Raw genomic sequence first — 19169 nt, forward strand, 5'->3', positions numbered from 1 at the left:
TGAAGCAGAAATCCAGAGTCTCTGAGAAGACTCAGGAGGAAAGAGGTACAGACCAGTGTGGATGATCAGGAGATTGTGAAGAAGGTCAGGTACAGATCTGGGAGCAAGAAAGCTCAACCAAAATGAAAAATCCAAAAGCAGATTGAAAAATATGTAGGGTCAAATTTGAGATTTCATGATGTTTTTCTTTATTTCAGCTGTGACTTTGCAGTGACCTAGAAATAATAAATGCTGTGTCCCAGGACATTACTGCTCAGTGCTAGTTCCTTAACATCTATTTTCTGCTTTGAATATATCTAATGTCAACTCTGGAGCATCTGAAAACAAGTTAAGATGTTTTGCAAGCAATAAATTATAGTGTCTTTTTCATGCATATTTTTGCTATTATTAGAAGGCTATTTCCATAATTCAAAGGGTTTCATTTAAAAATATTGAAATGATATTTAAAAGAGTTCATTTTAAACTGAATCTTTTCAAGTTTCCTTTTAGTAGGCAATATTTTCTGTTACATGAGTCTGAACAAGCTATGCCTCTAGAAAAGGTTATTTTAAAATAAATTTGGATGTATTTTGATGTATCAAATTTCCTTTTCAGTGATTATTGTTTCAGTAACACATATTTTTGATTTGGTGTCTTTAATGTTAACACTAAACATATTTGCAGGTGGAATGGGATAGGAAAAAAAAGATTTGCAAAAAAGAAGAAACACAATTATTTTAAGTTGAAAGTGCTATTTAACCTTTTGAGTTTGGTAAGGATATATTTTCTTATAATATTTTCTAATAACCCTAAAATTATTCATCAAGTATATATTAGAACATTTCTAATATGACCAGCTACCAATTTCTTTACTTTCTAACAATATAGACCAATATATTGGAGACTAGGACTTAGTCCTCTACAAAATATTAAATCAGATTTATAAGAAGAGAAATTTCCTACTGATCTATTTGCACCTTTTTACTCTATGGCATTCAATCATTTAACACATACTTTTATGGTCCTTAGTTGTATTAAAGTCTTAATAAATATAATCAGTGCCTCTGATGTTAAAATATAATATATTATTTTACATAGAATGTTAAAAAAATATTTGTGTTTATGAATTGTAATTTATTTTTAGCTGGTACAATAACAGATGTTCCACTGAATCCCTGTTCTACTGAATTGAAGTTCTATTGAATACCTCTAATGCCCTATGGACAGGTCAAACAAAACCTACCAACCCTGAAATACTAAGGCCAGGGAGAATAATCTAAGGCAAAATTTCACAACTGCTCAGACCACAAGACAACTTAACATAGGCATCAGAAGAATGAATTTAGGCCACTTTCCTATCTCCAAGAAACAATGTTGACAACTAAAACTGGAAAATTCTGACTGACATCCACTTATCAACATCATAGAGAAAAATACTAGGACAACAGTAGGCTGGAAGATCTTACCCCATAAGCTGTTTAATAATTTTGGATATACAAAATTCTTTTCCTCCTAGCTTTGTCCTGGGTCTTTGACTTAAGCCATTTTAAACTTCTTCACAGCTTCCCATAGTATGTTGTTTTGCCTCAAACATAGTTCAATTTTTCTCATCATAATATTATTAGCATGTGAAGGTGCTTCTTTATGAGGTGTAGGAGTGTTGTATACTGAAATCTAAACCATGCATGATCAAATTCTCACTTTATTTTTGGATCGTCTCAATTTTATGGTCAATGGATTATAAATATTTTTCACTTTCCCCTTATTATGGCTGTCATTTCATGAGGTGTTATGGGTTGAACTGTGTCCCCCAAAATGATATGTTGAAGTATAGCCCCCAATACTTCAAAATGTGACCTTATTTGGAAATAGGACCTTTAGAGGTAATCACTTTAGAATAAGGTCATTAAGATGGGCACTGTCCAATATGACTGCTGTCCTTATAAAAAAGGGAGATTTGACATGGAGGCAGACATGCACAGAGAGAAGATCATATGAGGACAGGTAGGGAGAAGTCAGCCATGTGTCTAGAAAGATTAATCTGCAAGTCAAGGAATGCCAGAAGCTAGAAGAGGCAAGGATGGATTCTCTCCTGGAACCATCAGAGATGCCAGCATAGACCTGATTTTGGAATTCTAGCCTCCAAAGCATGAGGCTATAAATTCCTGCTGTTTTAAGCTACCATTTTTTGGTACTTTCTTACACCAATCCTAAGAAACTAAAACATGTGATATTTGCTATCTCTACACAATCTCTTAAATTTCCTGGCTTCACAAATTTTATTTTTCAAACTCATCCTGCACATTTGAATTATAAAACACTTTCCTCATCCATTACAGTAAAGACACCTCTGATCACTGCTCTAGTATATGCATCTTAAAAAACACTGTGGATATATCTGTCAAAATAATATTCTTCAAGGTTATAGTTCACTGTTTGGAATGAAGTTGTTAGTCATGTACAGCAGTAACTGATCCTTGGCTTTAGTTAGGCTCCTTGCATCTTTCACAATTAAGAAGACCATCTACCCAAAGCAGTCCAGGTAGGAGGAATGCTCTGAAATACTGAAGAAAATCATTGTGATCATAGAAGTAAGTGATTTGAAAAATATTCCACTGCGAAGCCCTCCTAATCAGCCCTTGTGGATTTGTGTCATTATTTCTTAATGTCTCTTATTTTTATATTACTGTTATTCGAATCATTGTTGAGAAACAACCATGAGTGGAAATGGATAGCAATTTGTCTAAAACCTCAGTTACCCAGAAACCAGCTTAGTAACCAGAGATAAGTTCAAAAAGTTCTAACAGCAAAAATTCTGGACGTAGAATTCATTATGCTAAATGCATGCACCCAGATAGAAGGGAAATCCATTGGTCTCACATTCAAAGCCTATGCACCCTTAATTTATAGACAATTCTACAAGCAAAATCCACTCATTTTCAGATCAACTACACAGAAATGTAAGAAACTCCTAAAGTTTAACATATTTCATTTTATTTTTGAAGCAATGTCAATACATAAAATTCTAAATATATATAAAAATATGCACCAATAGCTTAAATTGCCTTTAAAAACTTCCATTAGCATTTTAACATTCTCTCTGCATTTTAATCTATGTATACATCTTTTATAATAAATGCTGTACATTTGCAGTATGTATCCTTTCTCCTTTATCACTGTGAGAAATGGACTATTGCCTGCCATATCAATAAACAAAGTATGTTACAGTTATCAGCGATTGCAGTCCTCTAACGTGAGCTGGTGAGCCCTGAGGAGACTCAGGAAGGAAAGAATACCTGCCATCTAGCAGCCATCAGACTGCAGCCACTCCCCATGGTGAGCCCTGAGGAAATTCAGGATGTGAAAACACAAGATACTGGCCCCAGAGAGCTGAGGTGTATATCAAAGGAATGATTTCAGTGAGCCCAGACTTTTGCATCTTCCCATACACAGAAAAGTGCTACATTCCTTAACTTGACATATCTGGTTTTTTTTTTTTTTTTAATTAACGATAATCTTTTGACTTTCAGACTCCCTGCCCTTTGTTGCAAAACTCCTATATAGTCTGGCTCTCCCCATCACATCCTTGGAGCAGTTCTCTCAGGGTTACTTGAGATGCTGCCTCCTAGGCTTGAAGTCCTAAAAATTCCTGCCAAGTAAAAGATAACTCTCAACTTTTAGGTTGTGAACAATTTTTTAAGTTGACAACTGTATATTATATCAAAGATATTTTCCATGCCATTAGTTGTTGGCCACCACAACCCCTCTAACGTCAACATAATATTCCATTAAAGTCCTTTATTTCATTCCATTAAACCTGTAGATTAAAATAAGGGTGGATGCTGCCACTGATACCTAAATATCCATAGACAGCAGCAAGCAGCGGCAGATGGACTGTGGCTTAGAGGAATGAGGTGAATGTTCATTAAAAGCTGATAGAGGAAGTCTAACATAACTATTCCTCAGTAGCTACTGGATGATTCATGGTAATACTGCATGGCTAGAGTCATTCAAAATCTCCAAATTCCCTATTTAAGAAGTCAAAAAAGCATTCAATATGAAAAACACTTCAGTCACATTTGTAGAGTGTTTAAAAGTAAAGTGAGTTTTAGCTCAGACGGGTATATTTCAGATATGGAAAATGAAATCAGGAACAACACAGATGATGCTTGATTGGGACACACTAATTATATATTACACCTGGTCGCCCAGTTTCCAGCTTCATAGGGGGGCAAAAGCACAATCAGCCATTCCATACACTGGGCAAAGAACCATGCACTGATCTGGAGGAAAAATCCCTGCTGGTAAGGAAAGATTAATATAACCTAATCCACAGGATTGCAAGGGGTCCATCCAGTTGTGGAAACTGCTTCATTTTGAAATGAAACTAGACTTTAAAACCCGCTGAAGAAACTCTCTTGTAAAACAGAAAACAAAACCGACAAAAACAACGACAAAAAGTGATCAGCGATGTATTACTCTAATCGTTAACATGTTTTAGTTGACTTTTAAAGATATACAGAAACATTTTCTTCTCGTAAGAACAACTACGAATAACTAGGCCTATTTAAATTTAAACCCCATGCTAACTACTGGATTTGCATTAGGTAAGGAAAAGGGAAATAGCATTTATTTTTTCAGAAGCATGAAATGAGACAATTGGTATGCATCACTCAACTTAATAAGTATAACATCCCTATGGAGTAACATTGTCTCCATTATTACAGATGAGGAAATTGAGTCAATAATAAATACACATGGCTAGTGAATGGAACATCCAGATTTAAAATGCCAATCTTACTCCAACATGTGTTCTTAAGCAACATATTATACTAATTCTTCTATTCTATTAACCAGATAGGTCTTAAGTTCAGAGAACCACAAAAAATCCTTTGAAACTATTCACACCCAACTTTCCCCTCTGATTTAAACTTATCATAAAACAAAAACTCAAGCTGGAATTACTTCAGCTACCCTTGCATATCTCTCAAACTCATCAAAACACAATTCTCAACATCTGCATTCTAAGGACCAGAGGCAAAGGAAAAGAAGGTAAGAAGAGAAGTAAAGGAAAATAACTGAAAGAATAGTTCAGCTGAAAAAGAAAAAAGATACAAAAGAAGAGGAAGTAGATGAGAAAAGAGAGAAATATAGTTCTAATTCTCTACTTTTCAGCCAATGTATTGGAGAAATACACTTACACCACTATTGCCTGGAAATCGCTGATGAGGAAAAAATGTGCGTGTGTTCTTGTATTTCATCTATGCCATTTTTTAATGTCTTAGGCTATGTTTTGAGTCCTTTGAGATTTCTGAATGCTGACAAAATGAGTGGAGAAAGTAATTCTAGAATTTAGAGGAGGACAGATGAATCACAGATTACATATTTCATCAACTGTCATCTAAGTTTCAATTTTTCTTCAACACAAATCTTCAAGAAAGTCAGACTGTCTTCATATCTTGACTTCATGACCTCTTTAGTATTTGGTATAAAAATATTTTTTTAAAAGGAAGCAGAAGGAAAAGCAAGTGCACACTGTAACTCTGTGTGCTGTCCATGGTATTTGTCCTCACTGCCTTTGCAATACCATTACTTTTCAGTACAGGCAAAGTCCACTGATGACTGTGAGTCTATTTAGCACAAAAAGTAACATAGTTTTGTATTTCACACACTTAAAAATAATCTAAGACGTTAACAATACTTTTAAAGCATGGTAACTTAACCTAAAACCAAATGTCAAGGCTATTTTACAGGATACTCCAATATTTGGGTTCTGGAGTGGAGAATTCTAATTCATGGTGAAAAGGGAGGTTTCTCCACACCACCAAGCAATGCTCCCGACACCAGCTGAGCATTCTACAATTCAACTGAATTCTGACATTATCTCCCCAAAGGTAGCATCAGATTCCACAGGTAAATAGTTCAATCCTACAAGACTGCCCTCCACTTTGGATGCCAATTGCAGGCTATAAAAAATTAATAAACAGAAACCTCAGTTAGAGTTGGGAGACCAGAAAGGAGAGCTCTCACAGATGGTGAAGATAGCAGAGCCCAACAGGATAGAGAAAGACTCCTCTTCTTTCCCGGCAAGGACTCAGCCAATGAAAAGGCACAGACTTTGTTTACTATACCCTCCTAACTTCCCTTTCCTCTCTATAAAAGTGTTCTCCTTTCCTTGCCCTGTGGGGACTTGCAGGTGGCTCACCATGGCTGCTGATCCCAAATTGCAATTCTCCACCAATCCTGAATAAACCTATCTTTGCTGGAGAAATATCAGGCAGTTTATTAGTTTCAGGTCAACAAAGCCCAGGTTGTGACCAGTCTTTTGACTCATGTGCTACAAATTGGAGGTTCCAACAACCCACTCTAACTCAGGATGCCAATCTCAAGTGCATGTTGTTACCTGTACTTCTGACCAACTGGCTATAAATCATATTTCCATGACCTTTCCTTGGGTTTGATTAATTTGCTAGAGCATGTCTACTGGGAAAAAAAAAAAAGCACAACATAAGAGCTGTGAGTTGAATTTTATTCAGAGTCTTACTAGGACTATAGCCCAGGAGATAGCCTCTCAGATAACTCTGAGGAACTGCTCCAAAGAGGGGAGGAAAGAGCCAAGAGCCAGCATATATATTTTGGGGGGGTGGGGGGTGGGGGGGGAGGACAGTGGTCCTGGGAAATAAATGTAATAAAATATATATCTTGGGGGGGGCGGGGCAGGGAGTTGTTGGCGGGAAGTTTAGAACTGGTGCGCTGCGCTCATCCTGCTGTCTCTTGTTCCGCCTGCTCCCTTTGTGCTCACATTCTGCCCTGCCATGCCCTGCTCTCAAGAGGCACAAGTCATCTCCCCCAGCAAACGGGCCCGGCCTGCGAAGGAGGGCGGCATGCGGCTCCGCTTTGTCCGGCTTTCGGAGCACGCCACCGCTCCGACCAAGGGGTCTGAGCGCGCCGCGGGCTATGACCTATACAGTGCCTATGATTACACAGTACCACCTATGGAGAAAGCCCTTGTGAAAAGAGACACTCAGATAGCTCTTCCTTCTGGGTGCTATGGGAGAGTAGCTCCACGTTCTGGCTTGGCTGCAAAACACTTCATAGATGTAGGAGCTGGTGTCATAGATGAAGATTATAGAGGAAATATTGGTGTTGTCCTGTTTAATTTTGGCAAAGAAAAGTTCGAAGTCAAAAAGGGTGATCGAATTGCACAGCTCATTTGTGAACGGATATTTTACCCAGAAATAGAGGAAGTTCAAGTTTTAGATGACACTGAAAGGGGTTCAGGAGGTTTTGGTTCCACTGGAAATAATTAAAATTTATGACAAGAAAAGAAAATGAGAAAATATACTTTTTCCTTGAAAATAAAGACTTTGCTTAAAGTGAAAAAAATATATATATATATATCTTTGTAAAAGATTACTGCTTATCACAAAATCCTGGTACTTCAGGTTAATGGTTTTAGTGCTTATCTACGTATGGGAAGATTCAAGAATCTTGGGTCTTGAAACTCTTCTCAGGGCACACTGTTGGTGGGGCTCTTCAGTGGGTTGCATTTTAACCTTTCTTAAACTGGATGATGAGCAAGATTCTTTGTTCTTTTTGCTTACAAGCAGCTCACAGAACACAGGAAACTCATTTACCCACTAAATTACCAGTATGTTATAAAAAGATATAATTCAGGAATAAGCAGATGTAAGAGATACACAGGGCAGTATGGGGAAAGGGTATGGAGCTCCAATGCTCTCTCTGAGTTTGTCAATCTCCCCAAACTCCACCTGTCCACCAACCTAAAAGCTCTTTGGGTTTTTATAAAGGCTTCATTACATAAGCATGAGAGATGAAGTCTTGTCCAGTGGTGATCATTTCAACCTCTAGCCCCTCACCCCTCCCCAGAGGTCAAGGGGTGGAACTGAAAGTTACAACTCTTCAATCACATGGTTGTTTTTTCTGGCAACCAGCCCCCATCCTTAGGTGACCTGGGGGCATTCCAAAAGTCACCTCATTAACATTAAAAAAGACACCTTTATCTCTCTCACCACTTAGGAAGTTCCAAGTGTTTTAGAAGCTCAGGGCTAGAAATGGGACAAAGACCAAACACATGTTTCTTTTTATAAATCACAACATCATATCCAGCAAAGATTCAGGATTCAAGATCTATGCATGACACTTCCTCTTGCTGGGTGACATGAGGCAATTTATTTAAGCTTTCAGTGTTTCAGTTTTCTGTATGTTGTGGGAGGAAAAAAAAACCTCAAAACTTTCTTCTACCCTTTGAGTTTCTTCTGGATGGTCTAAGAATTAAACTGACATGAGACAAATTAACAGGAGAAAATCAAATTTTATTTTGTATGTATGGGAACCCCACATATATGAGAGGGTCAAAGACCCCACATACATGAGAAGTTCAAAGAGAGAACAATAAGATATATATGACATCTTGAGCTAAGAAATAGGCTAGGGGCCTGAGGCTTCCAAGGACAGGAGGGTAATTTACAGGACAATAAGAAGAGCAGATGTTGGGTAATTAGATGTTTGCCATGACTTACAGATGGACCATTCAGATAAAATTTATCTCTGGTAATAACTCTTATTCTGGGAAAGACCAATTTAAATTCTTCTAAGTAGTTAAGCAGGGGCAGAAATTTCTCTTCAATCCACAGGATCTCAATTGCCTTTAGCTCAAAATAATTTTCATGCAGAAGTAACATATTTGGGGGAGGTTTGTTCTGAAACCCTTCAATGTAAAATATAGATAATAGTACCCATCTCCTAGGATTGCTATGATGATTAAGGAAGATGATTCTTAAAAAATACATAACATGGTATTATCCTATAAAGAGTGCATTCAATAAAAATATTCAGTTTTACTCTCATGTTTATTATTATTAATGGTATCACCAAGGTGAAGTAACTGGAGAAAATGATCTCACACATCCGTAGACATCTAGAAGCATATCACCCCTATGCTATTTAGTATAGAATTTTGATTATTCCAATTTGTTAATTACCAATTTTGTTAAAAACTGAACATGCATCAAGTTAGGTGAGGAAAAATATTATTATTTGTGAAATATTAAAATAGAACGTATTTTGTATGTGGTTTCTGGGCATTTGAAAGGAGATTCTAAATTTATGCTGTCCAATATCTGCCTGAATGAGCATTCAGGAACAAAATGTCTCAACAGTCCTATACCAGAGAGGCTGAGTACAACCAGCACCCTTAGGACCACTGGAAGGGAGTCTGTTTGAGCCTCTAAAGAATGTTTCTGGGCTCTATATCTCTGGAAACACATACAGATACCTTGAATTACTGCACTGCTGTGTTATTTGCAAATCAGTGTTGATGCAACAAAAAAGTGATACATCTACAATGTTATCTTGAAGACAGAGGGCTTTCATCCTGGAATAAAGTACAATTTACTAATTCAAGATGACTCTTGAACTGCTCAATATGAAGGCAAAATTATGAAAATATCATGTAACCAAGCCTTCTAGTTCTTATCAGCAATTCTCTTTCTCACTGTATGAAGAAAATCAATACACAAAAGAAGTGATATTGGCATGACTGTGAAACCATGCACCTCAGATTGGGACTTGAACCCACATGCCAGGACTCGAACCCAGGCTAAAGTCAGATTGGGACTTGAACCCATGTGGCTGGGACTTGAATCTGGCCAAAACCCACAGTCTTCCCACTGAGATCACACACCTGGTTTCAGGACATAATGAAGCTCAGGTTCTTGATGTCTCATCACAGAAAGAATTCAGTGAGACACAAAGTGATAGGTGAGAACTGGATTTATTTAGAGAGAAACACACTCCACAGAGAGAGTGTGGGCCATCTCAGAAGATGAGAAGGGCACCAGGGTATGGGGTTGTCAGTTTTTATAGGGGTGGGTAATTTCATAGGCTAATGAGTGGGGGGAGTATTCCAGCTATTTCAGGAAGGGGCGGGGATTTCCAGGAATTGGGCCATCTCCCACTCTTTGATCCTTATGGTTGGCCTTGGAAATTGTCATGGTGCCTGTGGGTGTGTCATTTAGCTTGCTGATGGGTTACAGTGAGCATATACTGAGGCTCAAGGTCTGGTGGAAGTCGACTTGTCCGCCATCTTGGGCCCATTTGGTTCTAATCAGTTTATGTCATGTCCTTGGGCTATGTCATTCTTTCAAAGGCTTTGCCCTGCCCCCTTCCCTGCTGTTTCAACTATGTCACCGCTAAGAATTCATTTTATTATCCTATGTCTAATGTTAACCAATTAAAATATAATTTAATATATTAAATTAAAATGTACTACAAGTTTCCTGCTTGTGACTTGTTAAATTACAGTCATGTTACAAAGCTGTGATAACACAGTCTGTCATAGAAATGCTGAGATCCACAAAAGAAGAGAAGCTAAAGGGCATTATTATAAGAATTGGTTTGTGGTGCATCCTTCTACAATTACCAGAAATATCTAAGGAAAATCATTATGAGTTCATGTGAGAAAGTTCTCAAAAGTGAATTAAAATTTAGTGTGGGTATTATCGCTTACTGAGCATTTCTGAAGAATCAGATTGAGGTTTCTCCAAGTAAGGTAAAGCGTCACTAGGCATGATATCACAATAAAGAGAACAATAAAACTCTTCAATCAGTAGTAGCCATACATTACATATGTTGAAGAAAAAAAAAAATCTTGCAGTTGCATCACTTGTATTAAGTTTGGAAAAAAAACCTTGCTCTTGCATCATTTGTATTAAGTTTGGGCACCATAAAGTAAGGAAAAGAACTGTACTCTAATGAAAAGGGAGGTATGTCTTTCATTTCAAAACCTCCATTTAAAGCTTCCATTTTGTCAGACTTAAACTTCTACTTTTTCAACTGCTTTAGGACTTTTAAGTTGCAAACATGTTCTCTTAACTTTTAAGTTGCAATTATCCTTCCAATTTCTTTTTTAACTTCTGAGCAATCTATTTTATTCCACTGAAAAGAAGTTGAAATTTAAGTCAAATACCACTTTTGTTCAACAAGACTTTGATAATGTAATGGTTTAGTCATCTTAATTTATTATGCTCAAAAAAAAAAGTCTCTAATGTATTACTCTGTAATAATCCAGTTTAGACAGTCAAAACTACTGAGTTGGACATCTCTTTCCTAAAATTATTCCCATTATTTTACTTTAATTTATGTCTCGTATACTTCTACATTTAAAAATATCAGAGTTAATCCTGCATTACACTTGAAAAAGTTTACAAATTGCAAATATAAAGTATTATTAACAACATTTATCAAAAAAGAAGAAACCAAGTGCTACAGTCGCTATTATTTTTAAATGTCCTCTGGATATAATGTGAGTCATTGTGTCATGATTTTATCTCTGTATCTGTGACTAACTTGTTTCATTTGTTGTAATTTGGTGTTATTAAAATCATATCTTGGTATCAGTTCCCATCTGTGACTTCTAACTTTTCTCTTGCAATGGCCATAGGCTGCAGCGAAATCTTAATTCACCATTCATGACCACGGTCTGTTGGTCACAAAGGAAATTAGTCATGAGACCAGGAATAAGTTAATGCAAAGTCACCATCCATATTACTCAAGTAATTTTGAAAGTCAGGTATGTAAGTCTATTCATGATGGGTAACACATTATTAACATCATTACATGTAATTTAGATTCATAGCCTTTAAAACATACTAAAAAACTAGAAAATACTAGTAAGCATCATCGGCTTTTAGCTTCTAAGTATGCATTATAATAAGAGTAATAAAAATCTATTTTTCCTCAGAAGCTGAATCCTGTGATGTATAAAATAAATTAAGATCGTGCCATACACAAGTTTTCACTGATCTTATACAGCAACCTTCAGTTTTCTGGTAGGTGACCATGTGCAGTAATTTGTAATAAACTAACAGTCTCACATGCTGGGAGTGCTGCTAGACTGCTGTAGGGGAAGTTAGTTTGATGAAATACAAATGAAAACTGTAATAGAAAATTCATCCCAGAACAAATGACTTCTACTGTGCCCAGCCATAAACTCCATGAGGACAGAAGCTCCCCTGCTCATACTACGTATTTCTTCATCAGGATTTAAATTGGTCTTTCCCAGAATAAGAGTGATTACCAGAGATAAATTTTATCTGAATGGTCCTTTAATCCTATCTTTAAAATCCTTTGTACTAAACGGGTAATTTAGTGAGTAAACGAATTTCCTGAGGTCTGTGAGTCACTTTAACAAATTAATCAAACCCAAGGAGGGGACCATGGGAACCTCTGAAGCATAGGTAACAACCTGGGTTTGCAATTGTCCTCTGAAGTAGAGGGCAGTCTTGTGGGACTGAGCCCCTTACTTATCAGTGGGATCTGATACTATCTCTGGGTAGATAGAATTGAGTTGTATTGTCAGACACACAGCTAGTGTCCAGAACATTGGTTGGTGGTATGGGGATACCACCTCCCTCCACACATTGGAATTGAGTCCAGAACCCAAAGAATGAGTAAACATTATTTTACTATGTTTTTGGAGTATATGAGTTGTATGCTTGTTTACTAGAATATATTATATAAAATGTATACTAGGGCTATAAAGATGCAGGAGACTCTGAACAAGGAAAGAATTTAGTCTACTATCTTTTATCCTATTCCAGGCTGTGGTCCTCTAGGAGTTTTGTGGTATATGATCAATCACCAGCTCTCAAGGACTGCAGGTACCCACTGTGTCCTTAAGAAAGAAGGCCCTGGTGTGCCCCTCTTAGACTTTCTTAAGTGTACGGATGTATCAGGTTCAACGAAATTCTTAAATGTGCTCATTTGATTTAAATATATGAAACACCTGACTCTTCATCCCCAAGAGCTTCTAAATGAATGAAAAAGAAAAATTTTATGGGCCCTTGATTATACATCAGGGGATTTTGTTCAATACAGTATGAATCTTTTATAGGACTTTTAATCCAGTTTGAGAGAAAAAAAAAAAACAAAACCTAGGAGAGCATACAAGGACTAAAGATTCCCTCCTCTTCTCTCTCCCCTCTCCTCTCTCTCTCTCTCTCTCTCATATACACCATATTTCTCATTATAGCATTGGATTTTATATGTAGTCTATGGTCCATAGACTTACACACATACAGGCGTAAAAGTTGATACATTATTATCTACTATAACCCATATTTTATTCAGATTTCCTTCATTTTTAACTAATCTTCGTTTTCTACTTTCTATTTCAGAATCCCATCCAGAATACTACATAAGTAGTGGTCTTATCTTTTTAGGCTCCTCTTGAAGTAACAGTTTCTCAGATTTTCCTTGTTTTTGATGACTGAGAGTTTTGAGGAGTATTGGTCAGGTATTTTTATAGAATGTGCCTCAGTTGGGATTTGTCTGATGTTTAATCGAGCATAGTAAAGGAATTTTGGGCAGAAGACCACAGTGATAAAATCTATAGACATTACATTCTAATCACATCATATCAAGGCTATATATTACCAGCGTAACTTATCACTGTTGATGTTGATCTGATCTTTTGGTTGAGGTAGTCTTTTTCAGGCTTGTTCACTGTAAAGTTATTCCTTTATTCCCCTTTCCATAAGGTATTCTTTAGAAAAAAGCCATTCTGTTCAGCACATATTAAGGAGTAGGGAGTTTTGCTCCACTTCTTGAGGGCAAAATAGCTACATATATTATTTGGAATTCTTCTGCACAGAGGATTTTTCTGTTCTCATCATTTACTTATTTATTCAATCATTTATGTCAGTATGGACTCATGGATATTTATTTTATACTTTGGGTTCTAATCCATTACTACTTTATTGTTTTGTTCCTCAAATTATTTCAACTTTGGCTATTTCAACCTTTCAGTTAGCTGTTGAATCCCTTTCACATATTCTATTAGTGTGTGTGTGTGTGTTTGTGTCTGTGTGTGTGGTATGTGTGTGGGGTGGGGGGGAATGAGAATTACCTAACTTTCTGGCACTACACTACACAATGCTGCAAGCTCATGTTGCATATTCCCTGCCCAATTCTTAGAATTAGCCATTTTCCAAGGAAAATGGCTAATTGTCTTTATTAAAGAATGGTATTAAAAACTGATATCTGAGTGCTACATCTACTCATTGTAACTAGAGCATCATTGCTTCTAGGCTCTCTTAGTTGATAGAGCAAGGAAATATATGTGTCTATAAACATATCTATAAATGTTTCCCTATTTAGCCATCTGTATCTATATTAACCTAAACAAAAGTTCACACTGATCCCTCCAACATTAATCCATTACCATATGGATTATGCATAATTCTAACTTCTTTCTTATCTGTAACCTCCTACTCCAGCAATGAAAATCCTGGCTCTCACCATCCACCATCTATTTATTTAATACAATATATAGGTATAGTAGCTTCAGAATTATTAAATGTACCCCTGTGATAAACAACTTTATCAACTAGTATAGTGTTTATGTAGCCTTCCTTTAAGTAAGAATAAAATGACTTTATTCTTACAGAAGTCGTTTTCAAAATTACTTAGTTCAGCATCATTTCCCCCATCCTCTTCTGTTAGGTTGCTTCATACATTTGTAATACAGTTAGATTCTCCTGTCACATTCTACATTCCATCCTGGGTTCCCTCGACCTCTCAAATGACATTTTAAATTTTTTGCACATATTAAAATTTACTTTCTGATGTGAAATTCTATGGATTTTGACAAATGCATAATGTCACTCACCATTATTGTCATCTTTCATTACAGATTCTACAAAATATTTCCTCAAAACTTTCAAGGTCATCAAAAACAAGAAAACTCTCAGAAACTGTCACACCAAGAGGAGCCTAAGGAGATATGACTGCTAAATGTAATCTAGTATCCTGGCATAGAAAAAGTAGATTAGGTAAAAATGAAGGAAATCTGAGTAAAAGATGGGTTACAGTGGATAATAATGTATCAATACTGATTCATTAATTCTGACAATGTACACATTAATGCAAGCTGTTAATATTGATAGTAGGGAAAACTGGGTATGTGCTATATGGGAATTCTCTCTACTATCTTTGAAATTTTCTGTAAATATAAAACGATACTTAAATTAAAATTTTATTAAAATTAATTAAATCAAAATAAATCTATCAATTCAAAGTAATTCATATCAAACTCCTCAAAGGATTTTTTTAATAGATAAGCTAATTCTTAAAATACTAAGAAAATGTTCAAAATTAGCAAATAATTATAGAAGAACAGGGTCAAAGGACTGATTTTAATGACTGGCAGTAATTATTAAAATTATTTTAATAACACAGTTATATTATATTTTAGTAATAATATAATTACTGGGAAACATGGTCTATTTAATAAATATGCTGAGATAAATTGTCATTCAATAAAAACAATTTGGGACTCCCCTGGTGGTCCAGTGATTGAGACTCTGCACTTCCACTGCAGGGGGAGCAGGTTCGATCCCCGCTTGGGGAACTAGGATCCTGCATGCTGAATGGTGTAACCAAAAAAAAAAAAAAGAAAAAAGAAAACAATTAACTTGGATCTACACCTTACAGTAAAAATAAGTGTCATGGGCATTAAAACACTAAATGTGAAAATTTTAAATCCTCTAGAACAAAATAGAAGAGAATAATTTAAAAAATACAGCATAGTGAGAGATTTTTTTAAACATATTTTTTAAAGATAGAAACCAAAATGGTGGCACTCAATTAATTCAACTATACTGAAAAATGAATCTCTGTTCATCACAAAGTAAGTGAAAAATCAAACCACAGACAATAAGAAAATGATTTCTAACCAGGTGGATTCAGAAGGACAAGGACCAAGGTTATATAAAGAACTCCCACTATATAACATAAGAAAACAAACTGCAAATAGTTAAGAAAAATAGAGAGGTGGCAAAAACTCTGAATGGGCAGGTCACTGAAAAGGAAAATAAAAATAGGAATTTGAACAGATAATCTGTCTCATCATCTGTGAGGACAATCCAAATTAAAACTATGTGAAACAATCAAAAGCCTGAAAGCATCAGAGGATATGGAGCCACAAGACTTCTCCCTCATTGCTGGAGGAATTTAATTGACACCACCATTCTAGAGGAGAATTGGAATATCCATTACGTTAAAGATGCCAGTACCCTACTATCCAAGAATTCAGTATCTATTCACATATATTAGAGCAGTACTTTAAAAAACACATTAACCATCATTCACAGTAAAAAAATCATTTTTATATTGCAATGCTGTACACACATAGTTAGGGGAAAAAGGAATTTTCATGAAACAATATCCTTACATGTGTGATACCTTTGAATATTTTCTTTTATTCTCTTTTCCCTTGCCATTTCACTTCATTCCTTTGTATTTCAATTTTTTAAGACCAAGGACACATGTACAAGCATATATATTGCTGAGTTTTTGTAATGAGAAAGTGAAATACTTAGCTATTTATCAAGAGAATAATGGATATAGAGTGAAATTAATGAAGTAGGGAAAATTGCATCAACATAAATAAAACTCAAAAATACATTGATACAATTTAACTACAGAATGATACTTTTATGTAAAATTTTAAAACATACAAAACAAAATTATATATTTTGGGGTACAAACATACTTGATAAAAATCCAAAATATTCACAGCACTGATAAACTTTAAATTTGGGATAGTGGTTACCTCCAGGAAGTAAAGGAGATAGGACAATGGAATTGAGAAATTGTATAAAGGAGGTTTGAATTATATTTGTAGTATTATTTCTTAAGCTAGAAGGTGGGCACTTGGGCACACTATTTTTAGTGTGCTTAAAATATTTCATTATAATAAAAAAGGAATGCAATATATGGATATAATTATAAAGAGAAATCTCTAAGACTACTGTAACCCTTATCTTTGCATTATAACTCTATTCAAGCTCAAATAATTCATTCAAACTTTGTTGCCCTTCTAGAGTTAAGATATGGCATATTTTCCACCATTTCATTGAGGGAATTCTTCATATTTCTATCTGGATTTGAACCTTCATTAAGCTATCATAAACTGCTCAGTTTTCCTTGCTACTGAACACCCTGAACTGAACTGATCATTTTTTTAATACAGAAGAAAATGATTTTGCATAAACACAGTATCTCACCAAATTTCTACTTGTAAATCTGGACTGAGTTGCATGTGGATATTACTCAAGCTGAATCTGTTTAAATATTAAGTTTAACTCAAGCAGACAGACGCTTCCGTTTTTAGGTATTTGAACAAAAAATGAAGTATCTTTGAAAATGAAATCAGGAAGCTGAGGCGTGTGAGCTGAGTCATTTAATTTAGAGGAATAGTACATCTAGACAGCATTGTAATGGCCCAGTCACACAGAATTTAATGTGTAGATCTTTGCTATATTTTTATAAGTTCACAGGCAGATCTGATTTAGTTAAATCAATGCTTAGCTTTCAAGGTACACTCCATCTATTTAAAATCATAAATCAAATTGATGACAAACATTATCAATGACCTTACAGTATATCTGTGTCTTGGTTAACTGATGTCCACTTGGAAAAGACAGATGACAGAACAGTAGGGGCTATTTGATATAATGAAGACTGATAGCTTCTGCCTTGGTAGAGTGAAGCACATTTGCCATCCATCTAGATTCCAGCAGTTCATTTCAGACAGAATCAGACAAAATAAGAAAGTACAACGAAAGGAGATGTACTCTCAAAAAAATCTCAATACAGTAACTTAAAATGTCAGCAAGTGGAATTTTTATGTTAAATACATCTAAGTGAGGAAGGACAAAAAAAGAAAGCATGAGTAGTATTTTCCTCTAATTCGATTGATAGATATTGATTCACCACATGCTTTTTTAAAATTTCTAAAATATGTTACATTTTGGTGTACAAAAACGTTTTCTATATGTAAAATTCACCATTCAATATCAAAAATAGAACATTACTCATATCATTGCAAATATTAGTACGTTTCTCATCAATTTCATCCATTGCCTATAGCATGACCTCTATAATCCAGAAGAAAAAATAAAAAACTGGTGAACTGGCAAACAACAACAAAAAAGGAAAACATGAATAATAATGTAAATTTAAAGATAATACAGGGAGCTCCCTGGTGGCTAGTGGTTAGGGTTCTGGGCTTTCACTGCCATGGTCGGGTCTTAATCTTTGGTGGGGAAACTGAGATCCTACAAGGCGCACAGTGTAGCCATAAAAACAAAAACCACAAAGTAAAAAGAAAATACAATGCTCTTCCTTAGAAAATGAAACCCTAAAACTTAATAACATCATCAATGAATTATGAAAACTTTTAAGAAAGGAATAATTCTAATCATACACAATATCTTCCAAATGAGAGAAAAAGAAAGATCACCACTCTGAACAAGTAAATACTGACATTGATATCAGCAAAGTATTTGCTTTAGGATAGCAAATAATGACATTGATATCAAATTTGGTTGAGCACAGTATGAAAATAGAAAATACAAGATTGATTTAGGATTTGAATATCAGTGCAATTATTACATTAACACAGTGTGGTCATCTGAACTGATGCAAAATAAAAATACATTTAGTAAAAGTCACTATTCATTCTTGATAAAACAACTTTTAGCAAATAGTTACAGAAGGTGATTTTTTTAATCTAAAAAGGATAATTCAATAAAATAAACGTCATAAAAATCATCATACGTGTTGGTGACATGTTTAAAGTTTTGTCTCTGATGATAGGAACAAAAGATGGATACTCTTATCATCTCTTTATGCAACTTTGTACCTAAACAATGATAAAAGGTAGGGAAAAAAATGAAATGTAACGATTGGAGAAACTAACGGTTATAGGTTATACTGTTATTTAAGAAGAAAATCTAAAAGTATCTGCAGATAAGTTATTACACTAATAAAGCAATCTAGCAATATTGCTAAATATAAACTCAATATTAAAAACCTGCATTTCTGGGCTTCCCTGGTGGCGCAGTGGTTGAGAGTCCACCTGCCGATGCAGGGGACGCGGGTTCACGCCCCAGTCCGGGAAGATCCCACATGCCGTGGAGCGGCTGGGCCCGTGAGCCATGGCTGCTGAGCCTGCACGTCCGGAGCCTGTGCTCCGCTAAGGGAGAGGCCACAACAGTGAGAGGCCCGCGTACTGCAAAAAAACAAAAAACAAAAACCAAAAATACCCCTGCATTTCTATATACTAGCTAAAAGAATTAGGAAATGAAATTTTAAATAAAGGT

At 35.5% G+C, this 19169-nt stretch overlaps 1 protein-coding gene and 1 long non-coding RNA gene across 3 annotated transcripts in view; one reads left to right on the forward strand and one right to left on the reverse strand.

Annotated features, from left to right (window-relative positions):
* LOC132597795 (uncharacterized) overlaps positions 1 to 19169 on the reverse strand; it is a 319492-nt gene that overhangs the window by 123316 nt on the left and 177007 nt on the right. The window lies entirely within an intron of this gene.
* Positions 6752 to 7338, forward strand: LOC115840843 (deoxyuridine 5'-triphosphate nucleotidohydrolase, mitochondrial-like). The gene has a single exon (XM_060305042.1). It carries the CDS (start codon positions 6795 to 6797, stop codon positions 7287 to 7289), a length of 495 nt encoding a protein of 164 aa, XP_060161025.1. The 5' UTR covers positions 6752 to 6794; the 3' UTR covers positions 7290 to 7338.

Source organism: Globicephala melas, chromosome 9 (genome assembly GCF_963455315.2).
Source record: "Globicephala melas chromosome 9, mGloMel1.2, whole genome shotgun sequence".
Lineage (NCBI taxonomy): Eukaryota > Metazoa > Chordata > Mammalia > Artiodactyla > Delphinidae > Globicephala > Globicephala melas.

Coding starts and splice junctions, on each gene's coding strand:
- LOC115840843 (XM_060305042.1), top strand. CDS start 6,795: ATGCCCTGCTCTCAAGAGGCACAAGTCATCTCCCCCAGCAAACGGGCC.